This window comes from Scyliorhinus torazame, chromosome 11, assembly GCF_047496885.1.
Source record: "Scyliorhinus torazame isolate Kashiwa2021f chromosome 11, sScyTor2.1, whole genome shotgun sequence".
Classification (NCBI taxonomy): Eukaryota; Metazoa; Chordata; class Chondrichthyes; order Carcharhiniformes; family Scyliorhinidae; genus Scyliorhinus; species Scyliorhinus torazame.
In genome coordinates, this window is record NC_092717.1 from 6055812 (window position 1) to 6071589 (window position 15778).

The 15778-nt window shown below is 51.5% G+C and overlaps 1 protein-coding gene across 1 annotated transcript in view; it reads right to left on the reverse strand.

Moving 5' to 3' along the window:
* rspo2 (R-spondin 2) overlaps positions 1-15343 on the reverse strand; it is a 155241-nt gene extending 139898 nt beyond the window's left edge. The window contains exon 1 of the mRNA XM_072466875.1: positions 15065-15343. Within this exon, the coding sequence (XP_072322976.1) occupies positions 15065-15158 (94 nt within the window). The 5' untranslated portion in view covers positions 15159-15343. The remainder of the gene's footprint in view (positions 1-15064) is intronic.
* Positions 15344-15778: the final 435 nt, after the last annotated feature.

A 15778-nucleotide genomic window follows, 5' to 3' on the forward strand; every position in this document is an offset into this window, starting at 1 on the left:
CATAGAGTTGTACACCATAGAATTGTACATCATACAGTTGTACACCATAGAGTTGTACACCATAGAGTTGTACACCATAGAACTGTACATCATAGTGTTGTACACCATAGAGTTGTACACCATAGAGTTGTACACCATAGAACTGTACATCATAGTGTTGTACACCATAGAGTTGTACACCATAGAGTTGTACACCATAGAACTGTACATCATAGTGTTGTACACCATAGAGTTGTACACCATAGAGTTGTACATCATAGAGTTGTACACCATAGAGTTGCACACCATAGAATTGTACATCATACAGTTGTACACCATAGAGTTGTACACCATAGAGTTGTACATCATAGAGTTGTACACCATAGAGTTGTACACCATAGAGTTGTACACCATAGAGTTGTACACCATAGAGTTGTACATCATAGTGTTGTACATCATAGAGTTGTACACCATAGAATTGTACATCATACAGTTGTACACCATAGAGTTGTACACCATAGAGTTGTACACCATAGAACTGTACATCATAGTGTTGTACACCATAGAGTTGTACACCATAGAGTTGTACATCATAGAGTTGTACACCATAGAGTTGCACACCATAGAATTGTACATCATACAGTTGTACACCATAGAGTTGTACACCATAGAGTTGTACACCATAGAGTTGTACACCATAGAGTTGTACACCATAGAGTTGTACATCATAGTGTTGTACATCATAGAGTTGTACACCATAGAGTTGTACACCATAGAATTGTACACCATAGAGTTGTACATCATAGTGTTGTACACCATAGAGTTGTACACCATAGAGTTGTACACCATAGAGTTGTACATCATAGTGTTGTACACCATAGAGTTGTACACCATAGAGTTGTACACCATAGAGTTGTACACCATACAGTTGTACACCATAGAGTTGTACACCATAGAGTTGTACACCATAGAACTGTACATCATAGTGTTGTACACCATAGAGTTGTACACCATAGAGTTGTACATCATAGAGTTGTACACCATAGAGTTGTACACCATAGAATTGTACACCATACAGTTGTACACCATAGAGTTGTACACCATAGAGTTGTACACCATAGAACTGTACATCATAGTGTTGTACACCATAGAGTTGTACACCATAGAGTTGTACATCATAGAGTTGTACACCATAGAGTTGTACTCCATAGAGTTGTACATCATACAGTTGTACACCATAGTGTTGTACTCCATAGAGTTGTACACCATAGAGTTGTACACCATAGAACTGTACACCATAGTGTTGTACACCATAGAGTTGTACACCATAGAGTTGTACACCATAGAGTTGTACACCATAGAGTTGTACACCATAGAGTTGTACACCATAGAGTTGTACACCATAGAGTTGTACATCATACAGTTGTACACCATAGTGTTGTACACCATAGAGTTGTACACCATAGAGTTGTACACCATAGAGTTGTACACCATAGAGTTGTACATCATACAGTTGTACACCATAGAGTTGTACACCATAGAGTTGTACATCATACAGTTGTACACCATAGTGTTGTACACCATAGAGTTGTACACCATAGAGTTGTACACCATAGAGTTGTACATCATACAGTTGTACACCATACAGTTGTACACCATAGAGTTGTACACCATAGAGTTGTATACCAGAGTTGTATATCGTAAAGTTGTGCCTTGAATTCTGCTGCAATTATCCAGCTTAACGTGAGGAGTGTAAAATTAAAGTTTTACTTTCCAGCTGGTATAAGGCATTAAAAGAAAAAGAGAAATGCACAGTTTTGATAAATAACTTTTTTGAAATCTCTATTCATTTTGAAGCCTTTGGTTCAGGATTCATTAAAACACAGCTTAACATTACACCATCTACTCACACAACCACTGGAGAGATTGGAGTTCATAACCATACATCATCCAGAAAGAAGGAATGCGGGAATGAGCAACTCTGGACAAACACCAAATGGGTAACTATTGTAACCACAATCTTGCCCCAATGTGCTCAAAACTTCCTCTACAATTTTACACTGCTTGCTCCTTCGCTTTAGAAACTATTTTCAATACCATCAGCTTCACAATGAATACTCTTCTCTGCACCAGTTCCAGCCCAGGGAACTCCCTGGATCACACTAGCTGGGCTGAAATCTAACCAGAGGCCAACAGTCTGGACATATCATCCTGTCACCTGTCCTTTACTCTTCTGACTGTATTCCATTGACTGCAATGGTCAGACATGCTCCGCACTGGATGTACCATCACAAGCCCCTCCCACACCCCGGCCCCTGGAGGGCAGAGCACTCAATCCCACCCCCAGAGGCACAACACTCAATCCCCCCACCCCCGGCCCCCAGAGGACACAGCACCAGCCCTTCCTTCCCATACATAATCCATTTTACCAACCATTATTCTAGAGTGGAGGATCCAGTTCACACCTGTCTCTCTCAGTTCCAATCACTCACCCCCTTGCCAAAGTTTTCCAAACTTGAATATGCTCAAAGACTGCCCATCCAGAACTCTCAACTCCAGCTTCACAAATTCTTCGACTGAAGAAATCTCAATCCTGACACTTATTTAAATGGTTGACCCCCTTATTCTGAAACCATTGACCCTCGTTCCAATCTCTGCAGCCAAGCGGGAAGGTCCTGCCGGAATCTACCCCGTCAAACGTTCTAATCTGTTTCAATCAGATCTCCCCTCTTCCAAACTCCAGAGAATACAGGTTCATTCTACTCAACCTCTCAAGGCAATCCTGCCATTGCAAGGAACAGTGTGGGGAGCCTGTGCTGCACCCTCTCAGACAGGTCTAACCTTCCTTAGGCAACAAGTCCAAATCTCCAGGTGCCGTCTCAAAGTGCACCTCCAGAAAGAGACTTCCTCCCTCTAAACCCCTTCGCAATAAAGAGAAACATACATCGGGCTGGATCCTCAGCTGGCAGCATTCCCCATTGCGCCGGCATTGCATCCTTCGCTCGGGAATTTCCCGAGGGTGTGGGAGTGCCTGCAATGGGAAACCCCATTGGCCGGCTGGCGGGATGGAGAATCCCGCCCAATTTGTCTTCTGGATCACTTGTTAACTTTCCGGTGATTCGTGTACACAGACACCTGCCTCCTTCTGAATCCTGATATTCCCATTGTCCCACCCCATCTTTATAAACTCTGACGTTTCTATTCTTCCTGCCAAAGTGTCATTGGAACTTTCCAGATGAATCCTTAATCAAAGTCCCCGTCTACCCACCCCAGGAGGAAAGGAGAGGTTCCGCAGTACTGTAATAAAAAGAGCAGGTGAGTTACCCCCACGTCCTGGTCAATATTTAACCCTCCACCAACATCACAAACAGATTATCTGGGGCATTATCAGATTGCTGCGTGTGGGATCTTGCTGTGCATAAATTGACTGCCGCCTTTCCTCCATTACATCAGTGACTACACTTCAAAGTTATTTCATTGGCTGTGAAACACTTTGGGACATCCGGAAGATGTGACAGGAGCTATGGAAATGAAGGAGCTGCAGAAATACAACTCTTCCCAAATGGATCATTTCACATTGTACTCAATCTGCTACATTCCCGTCCAATTGGTCGCTTTTCCTCATGTTACTCCCCACACTTCAGCAGCAGGATTCCCCGTGGGCGGGATGCCCCGCCCCGCCAGCAGCGCACCCACGCCCGCACGTTTCCAAAAGCGGGGGGGGTGCCGACAATGGGAAACCCCATTGGCCGGCTGTGGGAATGGAGAATCCCGCTGAGACGGGGCCGCGCCGCTCCGGAAAACGGGCCTGGCGGGAGGGAGCATCCCGACCCCATGTCCCACGACTAGATTTTCTTTATGCTGGGTGAGATACAAACTCTGAAGCGTTACCACTTTCTTAACGGGCAGTTTACATTTCAAGCCATGAATTGTATTGTGCTGGAACGTTTTACTGAGCGACCTAGTTCAGCTTGTGGCCTGTTCAGGGTGAGCCATGCACCTTCCAGGAAACATTCGATCGAATCCATAGAATTCCTGCAATGCAGAAGGAGGCCATTCAACCCATCAACACAGCACTGACCCTCTGAAACAGCACCCCACCGAGGTCCACACCCCCACCCTATTCCCGTAACCCCACCTAACCTGCACATATTTGGACTGTGGGAGGAAACCGGAGCACCCGGAGGAAACCCACGCACACACGGGGAGAACGTGCAGACTCCGCACAGACAGTGACTCAAGCCAGGAATCGAACCCGGGTCCCTGGCACTTTGAGGCAGCAGTGCTAACCACTGTGCCACCGGCATTGGCGTAGGGTAAGAAACACGACCTCCATTGCACACCACTCCCCCAACCCCCACCTCTTCTGTTCTCAGGTGCCAAACACTTACCCTCCCCCGATATGCAACAGCCAGCGAGCAGTCCGAATATGCCAATGAAAGGTACTAATTAGGCACCATTTAAATTTGACAGCACCAAGCGGAAAACGACCCTTTCCAGTATCCCACACCGGCCGCCACTCCAACCTTTGGATTTTAATGTCCAGCTCATCATCTCCAGGCCATTGTCATAGACACAGCCACCCATCTGCCTGTACAACACACTGTACATCTCCACACTCAGATACCTTGGGCGAAATTCTCCCCCAACGGCGCGATGTCCGCCGACTGGGGCCCAAATCGGCGCCAATCAGACGGGCATCGCGCCGCCCCAAAGGTGCGGAATTCTCCGCATATTTGGCGGCCTAGCCCCTCAATGTCGGGGCTAGGCCGGTGCCGGAGGGATTTCCGCCCCGCCAGCTGGCGGAAATGGCGTTTGCTGCACCGCCAGCTGGCGCAGAAATGGGGCGCATGCGCGGGAGCGTCAGCGGCCGCTGTCAGATTCCCGCGCATGCGCAGTGGGGAGAGTCACTTCCGCCTCCGCCATGGTGGAGGCCGTGGCGGAGGCGGAAGGGAAAGAGTGCCCCCAGGGCACAGGCCCGCTCGCGGATCGGTGGGCCCCGATCGCGGGCCAGGCCACCGTGGGGGCACCCCCCCGGGGTCAGATCGCCCCGCGCCCCCCCCCCCCAGGGCCCCGGAGCCCGCCCGCGCAGCCTTGTCCCGCCGGTAAATACCAGCTTTGATTTACGCCGGCGGGACAGGCAATTTCTGGTCTGGGCGGGACTTCGGCCCATGCGGGCCGGAGAATTGAGCGGGGGGTCCCGCCAACCGGCGCGGCCCGATTCCTGCCCCCGCCCAATCTCCGGTACCGGAGACTTCAGTGGGGGCGGGGGCGGGATTCACGGCGGCCAACGGCCATTCTCCGACCCGGCGGGGGGTCAGAGAATGACGCCCCATAACTTCATTTCATACAACCCATGCCCACATCAGACTTGTTAATTGAGCCAATCATACACTGGTACAGTTGAATTTGAAGGTCTATTGGCAGACCAGTCATACTGCCCATCGCCCAACAGGCCCCAGTAAGACGGCCTTGCACTGGAGAGTGGTTGAGTGATATTTAATTGGATAAGAAGTTGAGACAGGACATTCTCTCCTATGGAAAATGGTTGCCATCAGTTCAGTTAAATACTTGGACATCTCGCTGGGCTTTACAATCTACTAAACAAGAACATCTGAGACTATTATAGGAGCTCCTGATCACATAGCCACAGCGTCGCTAAGACCGTCTATTTCCACCTTGGTGACACTTCCTGACTTCACCCCTGCCTCAATACACCTGCTGTTCAAACTCTCACTCATTCCTTTGTTACCTCTGGGCTTGAACATCCCAACGTAGTCCTGGGCTGCCTTCCACCACAAACTTCCAAATCTCTGAGGCTGGTACCCGAACTTGCACCAGATCCCAGTGAACGGTCATGCCGGTGCTCCCTGACCCACACTGCCTCCCAACCAGATCGTGCTTCAAACTTACCCATTCTTATCCTGGTTTTTAAACCCCTTCCTTATCTCACCCCTCCTCACCTTATCACGTCATCTCTGCCAGCCCTAAGCTGCAGAATGTTCTCAAAACTTCTGCATCTTCACCTTAAACCTGAACCTTTTCAATGACGTATTGGTCACTTGTCCCAGTAATTCATCCAAATACGCCAGGTTCCAGACCCCAGGCCCTACAGCAGGAGCAGTGGGCAGGAGACCCCAGGTTCCAGACCCCAGGCCCTACAGCAGGAGCAGTGGGCAGGAGACCCCCTCTGGGTGCACAGCTACCTCAGACTGATGTACGGAGGAAGACACTTTGTAAAGAAATGTTGCCCAACTCTCAGATGCTGGAGAGCTGCCTTAGACCATCGGGCCATTTAATTCTACCGTTGGGCTGAATAGGCCAGTTGAGGGTTGTGAACATTGAGTGTAGATCTGGATCAGATTTATATCAGACCAGCTGAGGACAACAGGTTTCTTAGTTAATCAGCTTTATATGACAATCTGAATGCGATTATGTCCGCTGTCCGTCCCCCCGTATCCCCACCCCCCGTACCCTCACTCCCCCACCGCCCGTACCCCCACTTCCCCCCCCCCCCATACCCCCACTCCACCCCGTATCCCCACTCCCCCCCCGGACCCCCACTCCCCCCCCCGGACCCCCACTCCCACCCCCCCCGGACCCCCACTCCCCCCCGTACCCCCACTCCCACCCCCGTACCCCCACTCCCCCCCTGCAATCCCTCCCCCCCCACACTGCTGTGTCCCCCCCACACTCCCTCCCCACACACTGCTGTGTGTCCTCCACACTCCCTCCCCCCCACACTGCTGTGCCCCCCCACACTCCCTTCCCCCCACACTGCTGTGTCCCCCACACTCCCTCCCCGCCCCCACACTGCTGTGTGTCCCCCACACTCCCTCCCCCCGACACTCCCTCCCCCCCACACTGTTGTGCCCCCCCACACTCCCTTCCCCCCCACACTGCTGTGTACCCCCCACACTCCCTTCCCCCCCACACTGCTGTGTCCCCCCCACACTCCCTCCCCCCCCACACTGGTGTGACCCCCCACACTTCCTCCCCCCCACACTGCTGTGTCCCCCCCACACTCCCTCCCCCCACACTGCTGTGCCCTCCCACACTCCCTCCCCCCACACTGCTGTGCCACCCCCACACTCCCTCCCCCACCACACTGCTGTGTCCCCCCCACACTCCCTCCCCCCCACACTGCTGTGTCCCCCCCACACTCCCTCCCCCCCGCACTGCTGTGTCCCTCCCCCCACACTCCCTCACCCACACTCCCTCCCCCCCACACTCCCTCCCCCCCACACTGCTGTGTGTCCCCCCCACACTCCCTCCCCTCACACTGCTGTGCCCCCCCCACACTCCCTCCCCCCACACTGCTGTGTCCCCCCCACACTCCCTCCCCCCACATTGCTGTGTCCCCCCCACACTCCCTCCCCTCACACTGCTGTCCCCCCCACACTCCCTCCCCCATGCTGTGTCCCCCCCACACTCCCTCCCCCCCTCACACTGCTGTTTCCCCCCACACTCCCTCCCCCCCACACTTCCTCCCCCCCCACATTGCTGTGTCCCCCCCACACTCCCTCCCCTCACACTGCTGTGCCCCCCCCCACACTCCCTCCCCCCACACTGCTGTCCCCCCCCCACACTCCCTCCCCCCACATTGCTGTGTCCCCCCCACACTCCCTCCCCCCACATTGCTGTGTCCCCCCCACACTCCCTCCCCTCACACTGCTGTCCCCCTCACACTTCCTCCCCCCCACACTGCTGTGCACGCCCCCACACTCCCTCCCTCCCCCCCACATTGCTGTCCCCCCCCCCCACACTCCCTCCCCTCACACTGCTGTCCCCCCCCACACTCCCTCCTCCAACACTCCCACTCCCCACACTGCTGTGCCCCCCCCCCCCACAATCCTTTGCAGCTCGGGTCAGACAGCTCCAGGAACTGGAATCATTGTCAGATTCTGAAAATGACAATGCCGACCCGACCTACTTGCTCTTTCCCTTGGTTTCTGTTTCTGATGAACACTTCCCCAAAACCATTGCCCCGACCCTCCCAAATCCCTGTCCAAAACCACCGCCTTCGACCCTCACTGCCCCAGCCCACCATCCCACACGTCCCGTGTCTGCGTGGGTTTCCTCCGGGTGCTCCGGTTTCCTCCCACAGTCCAAAGATGTGCAGGTTAGGTGGATTGGCCAGGATAAAATTGCCCTTAGTGTTCAAAATGGTTAGGTTGGGTCACGGCGATAGGGCGGGGGAGTGGGCCAGGGTAGGGGGCTCTTTCAGAGGGTCGATGCAGACTCGACGAGCCGAACGGCCTCCTTCTATACTGCAGGAATTCTAGATTCTATGAGTCGATGTCAGAGTCCCACAGACACACACACACAGTCAGAGTCTCACAGACACACACACACAGTCAGAGTCTCACAGACACACACACAGAGTCTCCCACACACACACACACACACACACAGTCAGAGTCTCCCACACACACACACACAGTCAGAGACTCCCACACACACAGAGTCAGAGACTCACAGACACACACACACAGTCAAAGTCTCACACAGACACACACACACACAGTCAGTCTCACAGACACACACACACAGTCAGAGTCTCACACAGACACACACAGTCAGAGTCTCACAGACACACACACACACAGTCAGAGTCTCACACAGACACACACACACAGTCAGAGTCTCCCCCACACACACACAGTCAGAGTCTCCCACACACACAGTCAGAGTCTCACAGACACACACACACAGTCAGAGTCTCACACAGACACACACGCACAGTCAGAGTCTCCCACGCACACAGTCAGAGTCTCACACAGACACACACACAGTCAGAGTCTCACACAGACACACACACAGTCAGAGTCTCACGCAGACACACACACACAGTCAGAGTCTCACACAGACACACACACACACAGTCAGAGTCTCACACAGACACACACACACAGAGTCTCACAGACACACACACAGTCAGAGTCTCACACAGACACACACACACACAGTCAGAGACTCACAGACACACACACACAGTCAGAGTCCCACACAGGCACACAGTCAGAGTCTCACAGACACACACACAGTCAGAGACTCACACAGACACACACACACAGTCAGAGACTCACAGACACACACAGTCAGAGTCCCACACAGACACACACACAGTCAGAGACTCACAGACACACACACACAGTCCGAGTCCCACACAGACACACAGTCAGAGTCTCACACAGACACACACACAGTCAGAGTCTCACACAGACACACACACACAGTCAGAGTCTCACAGACACACACACAGTCAGAGTCTTACACAGACACACACACAGTCAGAGTCTCACAGACACACACAGTCAGAGTCTCAGACAGACAGACACACACAGTCAGAGTCTCACAGGCACACACACAGTCAGAGTCCCACAAAGACACACACACAGTCAGAGTCTCACAGACACACACACAGTCAGAGTCTTACACAGACACACACACAGTCAGAGTCTCACAGACACACACAGTCAGAGTCTCAGACAGACACACACACACCCAGTCCGAGTCCCACACAGACACACACACAGTCAGAGTCTCCCACGCACACAGTCAGAGTCTCACACAGACACACACACAGTCAGAGTCTCACACAGACACACACACAGTCAGAGTCTCAGACAGACACACACACACAGTCAGAGTCTCACACAGACACACACACAGTCAGAGTCTCCCACGCACACAGTCAGAGTCTCACACAGACACACACACAGTCAGAGTCTCACACAGACACACACACAGTCAGAGTCTCACACAGACACACACACACAGTCAGATTCTCACACAGACACACACACACAGTCAGAGTCTCACACAGACACACACAGTCAGAGTCTCACAGACACACACACACAGTCAGACTCTCACACAGACACACACACACAGTCAGTGTCTCACAGACACACACACAGTCAGAGTCTCACACAGACACACACACACAGTCAGAGACTCACAGAAACACACACACAGTCAGAGTCTCACACAGACACACACACAGTCAGATTCCCACACAGACACACACACAGTCAGAGTCTCACACAGACACACACACACAGTCAGAGTCTCACAGACACACACACACTGTCATAGTCTCACACAGACACACACACAGTCAGAGTCTCACAGACACACACACACTGTCAGAGTCTCACACAGACACACACACACAGTCAGAGTCTCACACACACACACACACACACAGTCAGAGTCTCACAGACACACACACATAGTCAGAGTCCCACCCAGACATACAGTCAGAGTCTCACAGACACACACACACAGTCAGAGACTCACAGACACACACACACAGTCACAGTCCCACACAGACACACACACATTCAGCGATTCACAGACACACACACACACACAGTCAGAGACTCACAGACACACACACAGTCAGAGTCCCACACAAACACACAGTCAGAGTCTCACACAGACACACACACAGTCAGAGTCTCACACAGACACACACACAGTCAGAGTCTCACACAGACACACACACACAGTCAGAGACTCACACAGACACACACACAGTCAGAGACTCACACACACACACAGTCAGAGTCCCAGACAGACACACACACATACAGTCAGAGTCTCACAGACACACACACAGTCAGAGACCCACACAGACACACACACAGTCAGAGTCTCACAGACACACACACACAGTCAGAGTCTCACACAGACACACACACACACAGTCAGAGTCTCACAGACACACACACACAGTCAGAGACTCACAGACACACATACACAGTCAGAGTCTCACACAGACACACACACAGTCAGAATTCCCACACAGACACACATACAGTCAGAGTCTCACACAGACACACACACACAGTCAGAGTCTCACACAGACACACACACACAGTCAGAGTCTCACACAGACACACACACACACAGTCAGAGTCTCACAGACACACACACAGTCAGAGTCCCACACAGACACACACACACAGTCAGAGTCTCACACAGACACATGCACAGTCAGAGTCTCACACAGACACACACACAGTCAGAGACTCACAGACACACACAGTCAGAGTCCCACACAGACACACAGTCAGAGTCTCACAGACACACACCGTCAGAATCACACAATCACACTCACACAGTCAGAATCACATTCGCGCAGTCAGAGTCACACTCGCACAGTCAGAATCACACTCACAAAGTCAGAATCACACTCACAAAGTCAGAATCACACTCACACAGTCAGAATCACACTCACAAAGTCAGAGTCACACACACAGTGTCAGAATCACACTCGCATAGTCAGAATCACACTCACGCAGAGTCACACACAAACAGTCAGAATCACACTCACACAGTCAGAGTCACACACAGTCAGAATCACACAGTCAGAATCATACTCACACAGTCAGAGTCACACTTACACAGTCAGAATCACACTCATGCTGTAAGAGTCACACTCGTGCAGTCAGAATCATATTCAGAGTCTCACACACACACAGTCTGAATCATAGTCACAGTCAGAGTCACACACACAGTCAGAATCATACTCACAAAGTCAGAGTCATACACACACAGTCAGAATCACACTCACAGACAGAGTCACACACACAGTCAGAATCACACACACACAGTCAGAGTTACACACATGCAGTCAGAATCACACACAGCCAGAATCACACTCACGCAGTCAGAATCACACTCACGCAGTCAGAATCACACTCACACAGTCTGAATCACACTTGCGTAGTCAGAGTCACAGTCACACTCACGCAGTCAAAATCACACTCACGCAGTCAGAATGACACACACAGTCAGAATCACACACGCGCAGTCAGAGTTACACTCACACAGTCAGAATCACATTCACGCAGTCAGAGTCACACTCACAGTCAGAATCACACTTGCACAGTCAGAATCACACTCACATAGTCAGAATCACACTCACAAAGTCAGAATCACACTCACAAAGTCAGAATCAGACTCACACAGTCAGAATCACACTCACACAGTCAGAATCACACTCACACAGTCAGAATCACACTCACACAGTCAGAATCACACTCACATAGTCAGAATCACACTCACAAAGTCAGAATCACACTCACAAAGTCAGAGTCAGACACACACAGTCAGAATCACACTCACAAAGTCAGAATCACACTCAGTCAGAATCACACTCACAAAGTCAGAGTCATACACACAGTCTGAATCTCACTCACACAGTCAGAATCACACTCACACAGTCAGAATCACACTCACAAAGTCAGAATCACACTCACAAAGTCAGAGTCAGACACACACAGTCAGAATCATACTCACAAAGTCAGAATCACACTCAGTCAGAATCACACTCACAAAGTCAGAGTCATACACACAGTCTGAATCTCACTCACACAGTCAGAGTCACACACACAGAGTCAGAATCACACTCGTGTAGTCAGAATCACACTCACGCAGAGTCACACACAAACAGTCAGAATCACTCTCACACAGTCAGAGTCACACACAGTCAGAATCACACAGTCAGAATCATACTCACAGTCAGGTCACACTTACACAGTCAGAATCACACTCATGCAGTCAGAGTCACACTCGTGTAGTCAGAATCATACTCAGTCAGTGTCACACTCACACACAGTCAGAATCATACACCCACAGTCAGAATCACACTCACACAGACAGAGTCACACACACACAGTCAGAGTCACACACACGCAGTGAGAATCACACACAGTCAGAATCACACTCACGCAGTTAGAATCACACTCATGCAGTCCGAATCACGCTCACATAGTTAGAATCACACTCACATAGTCAGAATCACACTCACAAAGTCAGAATCACACTCACAAAGTCAGAATCACACTCACAAAGTCAGAGTCATACACACACAGTCTGAATCACACTCACACAGTCAGAGTCACACACACAGTCAGAATCACACTCGCATAGTCAGAAACACACTCACGCAGAGTCACACACACACAGTCAGAATCACACTCACACAGTCAGAGTCACACACAGTCAGAATCACACTCACACAGTCAGAATCATACTCACACAGTCAGAGTCACACTTACACAGTCAGAATCACACTCGTGCAGTCAGAGTCACACTCGTGCAGTCAGAATCATACTCAGTCAGAGTCACACTCACACACAGTCAGAATCATACTCACACAGTCAGAGTCATATACACACAGTCAGAATCATACTCACACAGTCAGAATCATACTCACACAGTCAGAGTCACACACACACAGTCTGAATCACACTCACGCAGTCAGAGTCACACACAGAGTCAGAATCACACTCACAAAGTCAGAGTCATACACACAGTCTGAATCACACTCACACAGTCAGAGTCATACACACTCAGTCAGAATCACACTCACACAGTCAGAGTCACACACACGCAGTCAGAATCATACTCACACAGTCAGAGTCACACACACACAGTCAGAATCACACTCACAAAGTCAGAGTCATACACAAACAGTCTGAATCACACACAGTCAGAATCACACTCACACAGTCAGAGTCACACACACAGAGTCACACACACACACAGAGTCACACACACACTCACACTCAGTCTCTCATACACACACGCACAGACACACACACAGGCTCACACACACACAGTCAGAGTTACACACACAGACACACCCACACAGTCAGAATCTGACAAAGTGCTGCACAGTGAAGTGAGGGGGGGGGGAAGAGAGGTTTGGGGGGAGGGGGGGTGATGTCGCGGGACAGTGGGTGGTGATTTTGGGGGGTTGAAGCTTTCTATCTGAGTGAAGTCTGTTCCTCACTCTGACCCACTTCAACCCAAGGACACACACACACACAATCCTCTTATACACACACACACAATCCTCTTATACACACACACACACACAATCCTCTTATACACACACACACACAATCCTCACACACACACACAATCCTCACACACACACAATCCTCACACACATACACAACCTCACACATACACACAAAATCCTCACACACACACAATGCTCACATGCACACAATCCTCACACTCACACACACAATCCTCACACACAATCCTCACACACACACAATCCTCATACACACACACACAATCCTCACACACAATCCTCACACACACAATGCTCACATATACACACAATCCTCACATACACACAATCCTCACATGCACACAATCCTCACACTCACACAATCCTCACACACAATCCTCACACACACACAATCCTCATACACACACACAATCCTCACACACACACACAATCCTCACACAGACACACACACACAATCCACACACACAATCCTCACACACACACAATCCACACACACACACAATCCACACACACAATCCTCACACACACACAATCCACACACAATCCTCACACACACACAATCCACACACATAATCCTCACACACACACAATCCTCACACACACAATCCACACACGCACACACAATCCTCACACACACACAATCCTCACACACACACACAACCTCACACATACACACAAAATCCTCACACACACACAATGCTCACACACACCCACACACACAATTTTCACACATACACACTCCTCAGACACAATCCTCAGACACAATCCTCACACACACAAACCTCACACACACACACACAATCCTCACACACACACAAAATCCTCACACACACACACAATGCTCACACACACCCACACACACAATTCTCACATACACACGCCTCAGACACAATCCTCAGACAAAATCCTCACACACACTATCCTCACACACAAAATCCTCACACACACTATCCTCACACACAAAATCCTCACACACACACAATGCTCACACACACCCACACACACAATCCTCACACACTCACCAACACACACACAACCCACACACACCCACACACCCAATCCTCACACACACACAATCCTCACGTGCACACAATCCTCACACACACACACCCAATCCTCACCCGGATTCCTTTAGGAACAAACACGCTTTTTGATTTATAATCGCCGAACTTTGTTGAAGAGAAAGTTGCCCATGTTTGGGGTGAGGCTGGCTTTGCATTGGGTGCCCCCGGTGTCGGCACTCACCTCTCCTGCTCCTCCTGCCCCGGGAGCTGCCGCTCTCCACGCTCTCCACACAATTCAGCAGCACCAGCGCCACTGGGAAAAGTCGAAAATGCATCTGTGCAGTGGGATCGGACTGTGCACCGCGGGCTCGCTCTCTCTGCGCTCCAAGGAGGGTCCAAATCAGAACGGCAGCAATAACTGTGAGGAGGGGTGCGGAGGGCGAAGGGGGGAAGTGGGAGAGGGGGGAAGAGGGTGTGAGGATGGAGAGGGGGTGAGGGGAGTGAGGGGCTGAGGAGGGTGGTGAGGGGGTGAAGGGGGAGAGGGAGTGAGGGGGAGAGGGGGAGGAGGGGGAGAGGGGGAGGAGGGGGAGGGGGTGAGGAGGGTGAGGAGGTGAAGGGGAGAGGGGGTGAGGGGGAGGGAGTGAGGGGGGTGAGGGGGAGGGGGTGAAGAGGGTGACGGGGTGAGGAGGGGGGTGAGGGGGGAGGGTAGGTGAGGGGGAGAGGGGATGGGAGGGTGAGGGGGGAGAGGGGGGAGGGGGAGGGGGGGAGGGGGAGGGGGAGAGGGGGTGAGGAGGGTGAGGAGGTGAAGGGGAGAGGGGGTGAGGGGGAGGGAGTGAGGGGGTGAGGGGGAGGAGGGGGAGGGGGTGAAGAGGGGGAGGGGGTGAAGAGGGTGACGGGGTGAGGAGGGGGGTGAGGGGGAGGGTAGGTGAGGGGGAGAGGGGATGGGAGGGTGAGG